At 31.2% G+C, this 15,657-nt stretch overlaps 1 protein-coding gene across 1 annotated transcript in view; it reads right to left on the bottom strand.

The window, feature by feature from the left end:
• unc-13-4A (BAI1 associated protein 3) overlaps nt 1-15,657 on the bottom strand; it is a 64,458-nt gene that overhangs the window by 15,847 nt on the left and 32,954 nt on the right. Inside the window, exons 8-15 of the mRNA XM_085188366.1 lie at nt 13,586-13,749; nt 10,176-10,408; nt 9,544-9,762; nt 9,158-9,241; nt 7,692-7,856; nt 5,378-5,429; nt 3,651-3,747; nt 2,788-2,920 (exon numbers count right to left, since the gene is read on the bottom strand). Coding sequence (XP_085044492.1) covers nt 2,788-2,920; nt 3,651-3,747; nt 5,378-5,429; nt 7,692-7,856; nt 9,158-9,241; nt 9,544-9,762; nt 10,176-10,408; nt 13,586-13,749 — 1,147 coding nt within the window. The remainder of the gene's footprint in view (nt 1-2,787; nt 2,921-3,650; nt 3,748-5,377; nt 5,430-7,691; nt 7,857-9,157; nt 9,242-9,543; nt 9,763-10,175; nt 10,409-13,585; nt 13,750-15,657) is intronic.

The following is a 15,657-nucleotide window of genomic DNA, read 5'->3' as shown; positions in this document are numbered from 1 at the left end:
TTGAGATATAAACATTTTGAATGAAACAAAATTATAATTTTATAATTAACTTATTGAATTGTATAGTATTTATACAATTTATAAATTTTTTATTATACATTTTTAATATTCAATTGTACACTCATGTAGATTTGTTGACGGAAAAATGCTAATGTAATTGATTTCATTTTATATTGAACAGGCTGAGTTTATAGAAGAGAAAGTTTGGGGAGTGTGTCAATAAAGCTAAAAGTTAAACAAAGTAGGTTCTATATCGAATTCGATCTCGTCGATGTTAGGTATACCCACCAAAAATATTTTGGAATCTTAAATGTCAATAGCGTAGTCAAGCACTTAAATGAGAAGATACCTTAAAATGTGAAAGAAAGGTAGTTCGCAGCCATTACATTTATCTATGAATATATATTTTTTACATTATAAGATCTAATTCTGGAGAAACTGTCATTTGGAAAGGTTACGCAAATACCTAAAGTATGAAAATGACGAAAGCTCCTTTAGATCCTCATAAAGTGGTGCCATATTGAGTTGTAAATTTACTTTATGAAATATGAATACCTTTTTCTATTTCACTTCTATAAAATATTAAAGATTTTTCTTTTCAATATTTTTGAACATTTATTTTGATAAAATCTTATAAAATGTGATGATTAAATTAAAGAAGATTTTAATATCAAAAAACAAAATGTATGTACAAAATATGAAAGATACATTATTAGAATTAAAACTATTTATAAATAAAAATATGTCTAATCTATCTATACTAATATAATAAAGCGGAAGAGTTTGTTTGTTTGTTTGTTTGTTTGTTTGTTTGTTTGTTTGTTTGAACGCTAAGATCTCTGGATCTACTGGCCCGATTTTCATTGTTTTTGTTTTGTATGAAAGCTGCATTCTTCAGAAGTGCTATAGGCTATATAACATTACATTACACATATATACTAATATATTTTAAAGTACATTCTAATTTGACATGCAATTTATTCTGCCATGTTAATAACAACCGTCGTCGCTACGCAACCGCGTTCGTTACCGCGTCATTTTGATATTCATCCTTATGAAAATAAATATAATAGTCACTTTTAGCATTTTATCTAGATTGAAATTATAGTTTACTGTATAACATACTAATAAATAATTAAGGAGATGTCACTGATTCCAAATGACCTAGCCACCTAGCGGGCGGCACAGTATGACCGACGCGAACGGGCAGATGACGTTGACGGTTTTATAAATTTTCATACATTTTCGAACTTTATTTGTTGTTTATAATTAATTTAAAATACACTTTGATTCTCTTCTTATTTTATTTGATATTGCCCGCTAAAATTATCCTACTTAATAGAGAGAAATGTTTAGTTATTTCGTAGAGTCGATATCTATGTACGCACGTACGGAAAACTTTAGGTACTTTTTCTAATATTAAGAATACCTATCCTTTAGTTACTTTTAATCCTTTTGTTAGTTCATTTCAATAACTCAGATAATTTTTTCTAATAATGTGTATCTACTTATTATTCTTTTTGATTATTTGAGCTTATATTTTCTTACTCATTCTATTGAGAATTGAAAATAATTTCATGAATATATTTAATAAATATTCTTATAGTTGAAGCAGGCGTAGCCGCGTCCGGGTCCACTAGTACTAATATAATAAAGCGGAAGAGTTTGTTTGTTTGTTTGTTTGTTTGAACGCTAAGATCTCTGGATCTACTGGTCCGATTTACTATGTTTTTGTTTTGTGTGAAAGCTGCATTCTTCAGAAGTGCTATATATAACATTACATTACACATATGTACTAATATATCAAAATATTTTCTAATTTGACATACAATTTATTCTGCCAGGTTAATAACAACCGTCGTTGCTAAGGAACGGAACGAAACGGAAAACGTCACCCAAAATGAACTTATATTTTGATATTCATCCAATAATTTCATAAATATTCTTATAGTTCAAGCAGGCGTAGCCGCGTCCGGGTCCACTAGTAATAATTATATGTGTAAAATAGGTAACTACTTATGACGTTTAACTTTTTCACTATATTATAATCAAATAAATTCACATTTTTATAAATAACAACTTTTTAGCAAATTATTCTACAAAACCGAGCTTAGATTATAACCTATTTAAAAAGTGTTCACACTCGCATCTATTGTTGTATGTATTTTTATATCACAAGGAAAATTGCCTTTGAAAAACAATGATGTAATCTGTGTTCTGGCATTTTTGGCGCCCTTTTCCTTATATACGATATTCTGAATTTTACACTACTTTGGAAATTATAACATTTAAAAAAAGAAAGTTTGAAAAATAATAAACTTAATTTAGATAGATTATGAGAAAGAGATTTAGATCCACCCACAGTCCATCGATCATTCGTTATACGTCATCCGTCGACCAATCTACCAATCAATGATATCTATGCGTAGGTTGCTCAGGTGCCTTCCCACATACTATATTCTTGGCAGTCTTTCAATATAATAGAGATAGAAACATGGCGTATTGCTATAGCTTAGAGTGTGAACCTGCTAAATCCTTTTTTTTGCCCTTTTTTCCTTTATTTCATAAAATATCAATATAAATCAATTTTCAAATTTCTAAAAACCTTCTAATAATACATAGATATATACACTCACAGTATTTAAAGACGTTTTTTGTCTCTGTTACGAGGTTTACACTCTAAACCATTGATATGAGTAATGTTTGTAACTTCAAAAATGAAATGAAACATATTTCTAGAAGAATAGTTAGTGAAATACCAGTATTTTTTATTTAGTATAAACTTACTGATAGGCATCTAAAAGCAGAGGTGGCGGGTCATGCGCGGCGTGAAACGATGGCGTCGGTGAAGCAGCGGCCCAAAGCTCTCTCACAGCCGCTAGCACTTCAAAAGGCAGAGTTTTTGCTGACACTATGCACACTACGACAGAAGTTATTTTACTGTTAATTTTTATACTTTAATTGTATGAGACGTTTTTTTTTTAATAATAGGTTTTGTGTTTGCTTAATATTTTTTTTGTTTAGAACTACTTTTACTTATGTAAATCTACAATTTTGTAATTTGTAACTTTTTTAGTTCTCAAGGCTTAAAAAAATGACCAAAGTAAAAATATTAAAATGCATAGAAAACGGGAGAACTAACTTTGGCCAGTATTAGCATATTTCTTAAAAAGAGCGCATATTTTAGCTTAGTTACTAAATGACATCATAGTGTAAGTTTTCCGGAAGTTTCGCCGGAGCCTCATTTGTTATTCAAAGCACTACCCGCCCTGCACGCGAGGCTTATCTTAAAACAATATTTATGTATACATATATATTTTAAGACATTCCTGTAAAATTAACGTAATTTAACGCTTCTAAAAAAACCATGAATGAGTCGGTATTAAAGTAGTTTTTTAAAAATATGTTAATTATGCAAGCGAAACCACAAAACATAATATACTCTTGCATATAAATAAGAAAAATACTAAGAAGGTTATCTACGATTTTCATAGCTGTTAGTTAAATTTATATAAACATAAATAAACGCTTTTATATACAACTTAAAAATATAATTAAAAAATCCCTAATTGAGATAGGAATAACGAGAAAGCGATAACCTTGGTGTATTATTAAAAGTTTAAATATGAACATATTGTAAATAAACTTACTTGCGTTTCCGTGTTCATCAAATAATTCCTCTTCAGCGACTCCACACCAGCCCTCAGCCACCCAAAGCTCAACACAGTGTTTAACGTCCTCAGATACCTGTTAAAACTTCTATAAATTAATATACTTCCTAATTTTGTTCTAAAAATAGTCTACTATATACATTATCCGTTTGTAATTCATAAAATTGATTATTTAGATTTAACATTTTAAAATAGTATATTTTGAACAACCAATAAATATAAAAAAATAAATAATAACTTGAACTGTAATTGTTATGTTTACGGTAACGATAAGAAAAAACAAAACAAACGAGTTCGTAATATTTCCTGTATAAAATCCATTTAGGAATAATAAACAGCTTAACGTTTGTTACAATCACTTTATTATTAAGTTAAGAAAAACCGTAAAAATAAGAGCCCGTCGTGGCGCAGCGGCACAAGGGTGTGACTGTAATTCGACGGTTGCGAGTTCGATCCCCACTCGAGGAAGTGAAATATTTATTTATGTTTATATTTCCATTTCTTCGCTCTAGTGTCGAGGCAAGGCGCGGCGTTGAGTTCTGCTACTCAACAAGCAATGCCTGCACAATTCGGCAGAAAGTGGGGAACGGAGTGACTTAACACTAGGTTCCCTCTGCCTAACCTGCTGTGTGTCCATTACGAAGTACTTATTGGGGTATTTATTTAAAAAAGTAACCAAATAAGTACTTTGTAATTAATACTAAATATTATTATGATTTTTTTCACACTCAACTATAATTTGGTGCAGTAAATCATTTCATTTCGTGTCGGCGGATTATTAATTTATAGTTTGTATAAGGAACAGTAAAATCCATTAACAGAGCAGGTTATTACAATTTAATGGTAAAATTAAACCAAATTTAGCTATAATTAAATTTGGTTATCGAGCGTTAAGTATTTTTCAAGTTACAATTTGTTAATGGAAGTTTTAAAATTGTTTTCGTGAACTTCTTTAAAGTGAAATATAAACAACATAAACATAACATAATATATAGACATATAAGAAGTCGTCTATTAAAGTATAAAAGTATAAAATATAATGTAGAGAAGGAATCTACCCATTCAAACAACTTTTGTTAATTGACATAATTTATTTTATTCTATTTAAGTTCGTGACGGTTCTAGACCCCTAGATAAATATAAATAAGAAAACTCAATACACGTTCCTTTATATATTTTATAAGCTACATATAGAAATTTATACAATACCGAGTTTTTATGGTGCGAAATAAAATATGGCATCCTTTCAGCGAGGAATAATAGCTCGGTAGGTATTTATGTTAGTTGCCCTAGAATCTCTAACATAAAACAGCGTACATACGTAGCGTAGGTACTTTAAAGACAAGGAAACTTTTAGAAAATGCTTATAATACTTTTTTTAATCATTGTAGTAAAAATAAAAGAGAAAGTGAGCGGTAAGAGAGGAGGGGGAGACCTCCGTTGACCTTCAAAATCACAATATCAAAGATACTGGATGAAGGTCACGTAAAAAGCATGATCATCCCCCGGAGGATATGTATGAAGAGGTTGATGACAGTGTACGAGGCGAGAGAGGTATGTAGGGACCCGTAGCGTTTGGCGCTCCGTTCCCACTGACTACCCCCGCTACGGATAAAGCGTGAAGCTATGTATGTATTTATGTATGTATGTATTTTTTTATGTAATTTTAATTAACAATAGTTTAGGCTTATATACTATGTACTCACCATTTTGTCAATTTGTGTAAAGACGACGCTGAAGTACGGAACATTGTTGGTCCTACAAAATAAACCAGAAGTTATGAACACGAAACTTTATCAGAAGTTTTGGCTTTGAGAAGCAATCTATTCTATTTTAGTTTGGAATAACTTTTATTTTGTCGATATTTTTTTGTATTTATATAATGTAAGTAATTTTATGTTAAGAATTTATAATAAAAAATTGTTGTAAACATACTGTAACCTAGTATATCAGCATATACTAGCATACAGTATGTTTTTTATCACTTGGCTACTCGAAACAATTTTTTATTATAAATTCTTAAAATAAAAATGTATTTTCATAGCTTTTTCCCTCGTACTTGACATGATTGTATAGGATTGCGTACACATATGATGTGTTAATATGAATAAGGATCTCTGTATGATGTTCCTGCATATATAATATCGAATTTCTGAAAAGGAAATCATATTTATATTATTGAGTTCAGTATCGTTTGTTACTTTCTGAACGTGACTAAAACGTACATTTATGTTGTTTTATTATAACGTGTCTATAAAAATACAAAATGGAAATAAAAAAACAGCAGCCATTTTATATTAATTCATTAACATAAAATGGCTGCTGTTTCATGGCTGTCATTTAATATCATTTTTATCTATAGCATTAGGGCCGCTTCAAAGAATAGATAGACTTCATACTAAATGATTAATTAGTATTAAATATTCATTTATCTTCTTTCTATTTCTTTCCTATTTTATATTTCTATAAAATGCATTTCAAAACATCTACTCTAATATATTATGGCTACGTTTGATAAATTAAAAGGCACTTCTTCGCGTTACTATTACGAGTAACAGGACGTGGCAATTCACCATAAAATATCCTCAGCAAAGTACTTTACGTGGAGGTGAAGTAAGAAGCTTTATGAATGATATACGTAATAGCTTTGACAATATAAAGCCTGACAAATTTAGATCCTGCTTGGGCATAATATACGAGTATATCAATATTTAATATATTACAAATTTAGACAATAGAAAAAAATATAACGGAAATATGAATTATTCATATCTTATAAATAAATGTCATTATGTAAAATCTTAGACCAGCTGTGGCGTAGGGGCACAAGCGTGCTGTAAACACGACAAGTTGTGGGTTCGATTTCCACACGACGAAATAAAATATTTAATATTTTTGTATTGTTTCCCCAATTAATACACAATGGCTCTAAAATTCGGTGAAAAGTCGGAAACGGAAGTTTCTTAATGGGCACTGACTACTGAGTGTCTTAACACTATGTTCCCAGGTGCCATCTGCTAAATGCGGGAAGCATGAAGGTTAAAAGAAAAATAAACGTAAAATCATATCGATTTAAATTGCATAGCACAATTACCTTTTGCTCGTATATCAAAAAGAAACCTAATTACGTGCATACAAAAATAACATTGTGTATGACAACATAAAAGCGGTTTACCGCAAAATTAAAATGGATGTATAAAACTAAAGTTCCGCATTATCTCTATAAAATAATAATAGTGTTAAATTCAACAAAATCTATTTTAAATTCAATTTTATACCGTCGTGGCGCAGCGGTACAAGGGTGTGACTGTTCGATCCCCACTCGAGGAAGTGAAATACCTTTATAAATTATAAGAAATGGAAATTTCTTCGCTCTGGTGTCGAAGCAAAGCGCGGCGTTGAGTCCTGCCACTCAATACGCAATGCCTCCAGAATTCGGCAAAAAGTGGGAAACGGAGTGTCTTAACACTAGGTTCTCTCTGTCTACCCTGCTGTATGCGGGATACAGCGTGAAGCTGATTCTATTTTAATTTCATGAATGACTAACTTTATGAGTATTTTTATCACTATATTAATGTAAACTTAGAATATCCCATCAAAGAGAATCGCACAAGATAAGATATTTTATAAAGCTCTATAGGTGATATAGTAGTTGAATATTATTTTTTTTATTACATTGTTATCTTCTTCCATGTTGACGATAATATGTAGAACCACTTGAAACGTTTGTTTCATCATATCGTACAACATAAAATAGATGTTTTCACATATTTTTTTGGTAAGGTGAAACAAACGTAATGTAAGTTCTAATAAAAAGATAGAAGTCTATGTCTTTCCAAAGTGAATTTATTAAAAGCAAAAGAATCCAAATTATCATTATATTATCGTAATAAACTTATCACTCGCCAAATTCAAAAGTGTTAACGGAAACTTTTAGTAACCAAATAGACCTTTAATTATTATACATAAAATTAATAACATAGATATTTTATAGTGTTTGATGATACAAATTGCACTTACGTGTCAAAAAGAGGATGATAATAAGTGAGTCCCTGCTGCAAATCAATTTGCACCAGTGTGATGAGGTTGACGAGGTCCTCCCCGCGTTCCGACTCCGTGTCCTGCGCGCACAGCGCCTCGTACCACTCAGCTGAGCCTTTACGAAGTGCGCCTACTATTTCACTCCTAAGACAGTATTTTGTTTTATTCCTATAATTTCATTATTTAAATGTTATAATGAGAGATACAAACGATGGTTGCAAGTTCAGTTCTCCACACACTACCATATTAAAAAAAAAATATAATTTGAATTTTTATTGAGTTGAGATTTGCTCCTAAGCATATCGATAAGCACGCAATCCCATACAATTTAAGGAAAGGATTGATTCCTCCTAATTTTTCATGATCGTCATCATTAATCCGTTCTCCTTCAATGCTGGACCACTAATCTAATCGACCCAAAACATTATTTTTCTCTATTAGAAAAAAAAATTGCTTCACTTAAATACACAATTATATTATCAATATATAAAAGGACTTGTCCTCACTGACTGAGGTAAGACGCACGCACAGCCTTAACCGCTTTTGGTAGAAACGTTAAATTTGGACAAAAGTTTACTTTCATAATCTGGACATCCACTAAGAAGGGATTTTGAAAAATTTTCACCCTAAAGGGGTGAAATAGGGGTTCAAAGTTTGTATGGAAAAAAATTTAAATCGGCACCGATTTTTATAAAATTTAAAATTTAGATTTTTAAAAGTATTTAATTGAACACGTGTTTCATAGTTTTCTAGAATTCTCCCAATTGCAAATAAGGGGTTGAAAGTTTGTATAGGTTTTTTTAAATCGTCACCAATTTTCATAAAATTTGAAATTCAGACTCTTAAACGTATATAATTAAACACATGTTTCATGGATTTCTAGAATTCACTCCCTAAGGGTGGAAATAAGGGGTTGAAAGTTTGTATGGAAAAATCTTTAAATCGCCACCGATTTTTATAAAATTTGAAATTTAGACTTAAAAATATTTCATTGAACACATGTTTCATGGATTATTAGAATTCACCCTTAAATAGGCAAGCGAAGCTGCGCGCGTCCGCTAGTATTATCATATTTTTAATTTCGTATATTTCTGCTAAAACTGTAGACAATTTTTCTGTTTTCGAAAGTTATAACAGTAAAACTTTCTGTAATTTTAACTAAATATCTGGTAAAAGTTGTCTTGTTAAAAGCTTGTTGATACATTTTAATAAAAGAAACCAATTGAAGCGAACAAAACGTCGCTATTTAGGACACAATCTTAATTTAATCTCCGTTGCCAAAACAGATAAATTTGGACAAACTTTAACCTTTGAATCGGATTAATTGCGGTCTTAAGGATTCGTCTCATCTTTCTTAATGGCAAAGTTCTTGGTTTTCAAACAAAAAGAGTGATACAAATAATTATTTCTATTAAGATATATAAAATTTAAAATAATGCACTAACCTGATTTCGTTGTTAAAAGGACAGCAGCGCCAGAACGCTTTCATCTGAGACAGTTGATTAAGACAGCGCAAAAGGAATTCAAGTCTGCAATATACATATTTATATTAATGAACGAATGAATGAATGTACTTAAATATTTATATTTATGTTCATTCTGTTCTCCATATTATGTTCTCATAGTCATAATCATATCTGCTTGCAATAAAGCTTTCACTTAAAGTATTTTGTATTCATACAAAATGAAACAATTCAATTCAATTCAATTAAGAAATTAATGAAGCTTAATGAATTCGATATCAACATTAATAAAATAATAATTAAACATAAATTTCTGCCAATATTATCAAATCTATACACACAATGCAATACCATTTCCATATACATACTTATTAAGGCTCAAATGATGCAAAACAGGATACAGGTCCCTGTGTAGACGTAACTGATGGAGTGCTCTTTCCACGAATTCGCAGAAGCAAACAGCAAGCCACCGCTCCTCGTCGCGCGTGGCGCCCGACCCCGAGTCCCCGCTGCCGCTGCCGCCTCCGCCCAAGCTCTCGCTGGCGCACCACGCCCTCTCTAACTCTGTCAGTAGCTTGTGCATGTATCTAAATGTAATGTATATACGGTTATTTAATTATTTATAATAAATACGCAGCGGTAAAAGGGTGTGACTGTAACGCGACGGTTGTAGGTTCGATCCCCACTCGAGGAAGTGAAATATTTATTTAGGTTTTTATTTACTCTGGTGTCGAGGCAAAGCGAAGCGGTGAGTTCTGCCACTCAACCCGCAAAGCCTTCAGACTTCGGCAGAATGTAACGAACAGAGTGTTTTACCATTAGGTTCCTTCTACATACCCTGCTGAAAGCATACGGATACAGCATGAAGCTACAAAAAATTTTATACACATACACATTTTATCACACACACTAAAATTTCAAATTAAAATACTTTCTAATTCAACGGGTATATTAACAACAAGACTATTATTGTATATTAATATAAGAAGTAGGTAATTACTTAGGATCCAAAGGAGCTTCGCTGTTAAGCTTGCACGAAGCCGCGAAGCGTGCGATCGCAGCTTGCAGTGGGCTTAAATCTCCTTGCACCGCATGCTGGTGTAGTAAAGTTTGTGCTGCATTGCATAACTCTCCCTCCCACTCTCCGCTTTCCTCCGCTCCGCTCGTAGGCGCGTTTGCTGTTTCAACTTCATGCGCCAACAACACGGCGAATAAGCGTTCATGTTGTCGCACCTTTATATTTGTTAAAGGGCAATATGTGCTTTAATTATTAATATAAATTTCTTATATAGAAATATTTTTATTTTATATTTTTTCTACCTTTACACTGTATCCGCACATAGCAGGGTGACCAGAGTGAGGAAATGAAAATATTAAATATATCATTCCCCTGAGTGGGTATCGAACAGAAACCGTTTCACTCTATAAAAGCGCACGCATATAAACGAAATAAAATCAGAAATAAAAAATAGAAAACGAAGTGTCTTGATATTATGTTCTCCCTACTTACGTTGCTATATATAATATGTTTATGTAGATGACTATTTTAAACCAGACAGGGCAAACATCTACATAAAAAATGAAGATAATAAAATAATAATCAATCCTCGAGTGAGGTGAGGATGTTTGTAGGTTAAAACTATTCATTATTTTACATTCTTTATTATTTTATTAAGCCACATGTCGCAAACTATACGTTGCTGTATTTATATCCTTAATACACAAGATAGTAGTGTTTTTTCACAGCAATTGGATATAAAAAAACGATATAACACAACACACACATACACACACACAAACACACACGGCATACAAATTAGTTTTTAATTTAGATGCTTAAGTTTTTTTTTTATGAATATTGTATATGTTATGCTGTTGGTGTGTCTAAATAAATAAATATAGAGAAGGAAATTTCAATATAATATGTCAAATGTGTATTGACCACTTATCCATTCATTTGTTTGCACGATATTTACGCATCACTTCAAGACAACTCATGACTGATCCCTTCGGCCAAATTAAATTCCCGGAATATCCCCTAATAAAATGTCGGTATAAGGTAAAATTATTCAGACGTAACTTTTATTAAATGAATAATTAATAGGCCTGACAGCTAGACAAAATTACTAACATTATGTATTTAATTAATGAAACCCTTTTATATAAATTACAAAACACGCATTAATTTTATTATTAAGTAGGATAGGATTGATAACGGCGGTAGGGTAGGATTAATAATTATTTAAAAAAAAATAAACCTACAAAATACAGCAAGCCGTCATGTGTTGATATGTTGAAAGCCAGAGTTTTTTACGTCACGCCCTGGTAAACAAACGAATTGACATTTTGTATTGTATACAATACAATGGTATTGACAGCTTACTCAGACTTGACGTCACAAGCGAAGCCATGACACTTTGACAGGTTTTGGTGCGATTTTTAAATTTAAAAATTAAAATGTGTGTATTTTTGATACAATATTTTTATTTTCTGCAGAAATATGATAAATCGTAATTCTAATATATTTCGCAACATTATAGAACATTCTCAAAATCTGTCTGTCTATAGTGATTTCTTTATAAATTATAACATATAGATCGTATTGTTTTTTATATTCATATACTTCTTGTAAAAGATAGGAAAACGTAATGACTTATCATTTCAAACTAGATAGAGGATATTAAGCTCTTTGTCACACTTATAGACAAGGTATTCACGAGGAGAAATGCAATGACAATATAATATTTGTTCTAAATAGTTTAACTAACTATTATATGGACCGTTTCATTTTGAGAGTGGTGTAAGTCCATTTTCTTTTGTTTCGAGAAAATTAAAGGTTAGTATGTCGATGATTATGCAATATCATATACCGACCGATTTTCAGTTGTTCAAAAAATGGGTTTTTTTTGAGAAATTAAACACGGACTAGTTATATATAAAAACATTACATTAAATTAAGCATGAATTACGTGATATCTCATTTTTCTCAATAATGGACTTACACCACTTTCAAAATAAACGGTCCATATAATCAAAATACTATGAAATATAACATCTTTTACAATATTGTACCAATAAAAGCTGTAATTATATTTCAGATAACAACAAAGCTCTTAATTATAGAAATATATGGCGTCGGCACAAAATTGTCATCTCAAACAGAAATTGAAACGTATAAATCGTGAGTAAAAAAATTGAAGGTATTAAGTCAAGACGAATGAAGGACTCTCGAGAATGAATTAGATTTATCGTGTAATCGAAATTTCATCTGTTCGCTGACTTACTTATAACTTCGTAAAAATAAAATAAGGGAGTCAAAAAGACTATCTATCTATTCTATTCTAAAATCCTGTTTTCAAATAAATTACTTCTAAAGTCATTTTTTTTCACTATTTTCCACATTTTGTGGATCAGGAAAAGTCCTCTGACCATATTAAACATTCTGAAAAATTATAAACACTGTACTGAATGACGGAAGTCCATAATTCTATAAAGCTTTAGCTAACAACAGAGAAATAGCATTTATCAACTTATTACACTCAGTCGTTTATTTAATAAAAATTAATAGAGCAGTTATTGTCGTTATTATGATCTGTAGAGGAAATGGATCTTTAAAAAGCTCGTAAAGCTTTTATGTTCTAAAGCTCAACAGATTAGTAGAAACATGTTATTATTGACATTCTTCACAAAGAGAACTATAATCCCCTTAACTCCTAACAAAGATATAATTAAACAAATACATAAAACAATTATAATAAAGTGTATTTTAAAAAGTATAATCGTCTTGCCTTATCTATCTATTTATATCTTTAAAGGATACATAGGTTCCTTTTTTTGGGTTTAACCGATTAATTGTCATTTTCAAGGTTGTTTTTTAAATAGCAGTACGATCTGCAATTACGACATAAATGTCACTTACTCTGTGCCATTCACATTTGATCTTTAGATAACTTTTAATAAATGTCTGTAAAAAGTGTCGTAGAGCAAAAAAGTTTGGTTGGATTGTAGTACCTTATCATATGCATATTCGTATATTTACATATAATACGAGTATATATTTGTTATTCTTGAAACTAGTATTAATTCATAATATCTACTTATATTTATAGTTATTAAATATCAACTTGCTAACTTATATATATATTTATTTAAATTTATATTTCCATTTCTTCGCTCAGGTATCGAGGCAAAGCGGGGCCTTGAGTTCCTCCACTCAATAAGCAATACCTCCAGAATTTGGCGGAAAGTAGGGAGCGAAGTGACTTACACCAGGTTCCCTCTGCCTACTCTACTGTGTGCGGGATACACCGTGAAGCTGTAAACTAAAGTACCTTTATATGCAATATACACACATTATACGTAAGTTAAATTAGACTTATAAACTGATTATATTTATTAAAATGTACACACCTGTTGATGATTATCGTCATCATGGCGGCCTGCCTCTCTGGCAGAAAGCCACAGTCGTAACTTTATACGGCCTTGCACAGACGAGCGTTGGGAGCGGGCGTCCAGTTTGTACCATGCCTCTACTCCCGTTGATGGTATCTCTCGTAGCGGAATATTTACACAGCCTGAAATAAATCAATATATCAATAGCAAGAAATTGGTTCAGGAAAAATAATTATATAATTGTTATAAAAGTCTTGTGAGCTTTATTCGACGATAAATATATTTTTCCATAATATATACTTTGGTCCCATAGGAGTTCACGAAAATTGAGTTTCTTCCAAGGTTATTAATTATATCTCCGCAAAAATATAATAATACTTTGTTTCGATACAAACGTAGTTAACTGCCACAATATGTCATAATAGATTAAAAAAAATCCTATAATATGTTCTTGACTTAAAATGACTTGTTATATAAATAAAAAAAATAATTATTGTGAAATAAGGATTTTTCCAAGTCTAATAATAATTATTATAATACTTATCGACCCTAAATTCAGTAGGGTTGTCGTAAAACCCTCTTACCGGCACTCGAGACCAAATTATTTCCTTTTTACATGAATCAAATGCTTACGGCACATTTGGTTTACTAAATAAATATTGGATCTACCGTCAATCTTGTTATATTCATTTTTTCATCGCTCTCGTATTCTATATTACGATATCGTGGATTTTCAAAACATTGGTATCGTTTTGGTAGCTTTTGTGTTATTACAGGTAAATACATATTTGGTCAAATTAATTTGGTAAGCCGTCGAGTATTTATAGAAATAAATATTTTTTGTGTATATTTGCTGAATATATTGAAATGTGTTTTAAGCTGTTTTATGGTGTTGTTCATCAACGGTTATGATTTTATTTTTATTTAATATACTTTCCATACAAAATTTCACCACATGTAATAGCATAATATAGATAAAATATTCTACTCAGATCTCTTTTTTGGCAGTTTCTTTTTGGTATATAGAGTCAACCAGTGTGGAGGACGGAGTATCTTACTCCGTCCTCCACTTTCCGAGGCATTGGTGTGTTAAGTTGAGAAACTGAACATTCCGCACGTACTAAAAAGGGATATTTAAAGAAAAAGTTGACCCCTCCTGTGCCCCCTCCCCGCATGGGAATGGGAACCACCAACCCACCAACCAACAATCTAAACAAAATAAACAAGAAATTTAATTAAATAATCATTAGTATTAACTTCAAATTTCTAGCTAACTAATAAAACAATATTAGTGAAAACTATGTAGTTTAAACTAGTAAGTAAGTTACCAGAACACTGCAATTCGAACAACGTAACTTCACGTTCAACTGCCCGGGACTATTATACAGTTGGTATTCAAGCTTTCAAACAAAACTTATTTAGAATCATCATTCGTGGCCAGGTCAGTCGTGTTGCAGGGGTACAGGCGTGTCACTGTAAACACGACAGGTTGTGGATTCGATTCCCACTCGATGAAATTAAATATTGTATATTATTATTTCTTCACTTTGATTTTTGTGGCGTTGAATAATTTCTCTCCGCTCTCTAAGCAATTAAGCTGTGCATCTCTAAAATAGTAAAAAAAAAGTAACATGAGAAGTGAGTATGTAATATGGGCATGTCGTATGTACATACATACATGTCTATGAAACTGTAGGTCGGATTATTTCTCAAATGTTAGTAGTATAGATATACTGTACATTATATAATATTAATAAATTTATTTAATTTAATTATTAAATTTATTTCTGTAAAGACCAAAGCCTGAAATATAAACATTTCTTTTTAAAAAAAGTATTGAACCACGACGACGGCAAATTTTTCACTTTTAGAATGTAAATTAATCTCACTTTTTTCACCTAAAGCCTGTTCAACTTGATTATATCTCTCATTTGAATACGAATTGCGGGTCTTAACTTTGTTTACAGTTTCACAGTTTTGCATGCGATTGAAATGTAAAATTTATAACTCTTTTATTTTTCACATTCACACTCTTAAAAGTAATAAAATAAAACACTATTTTTAATATGGAGGTAGGTCGTGAAATTTCC

Source organism: Heliconius melpomene, chromosome 7, assembly GCF_056956725.1.
Source record: "Heliconius melpomene rosina isolate 202511_hmr_F chromosome 7, ASM5695672v1, whole genome shotgun sequence".
Lineage (NCBI taxonomy): Eukaryota > Metazoa > Arthropoda > Insecta > Lepidoptera > Nymphalidae > Heliconius > Heliconius melpomene.
Note: the sequence above shows the minus strand (reverse complement) of the source record. Positions and strands in the feature narration are given on the sequence as shown.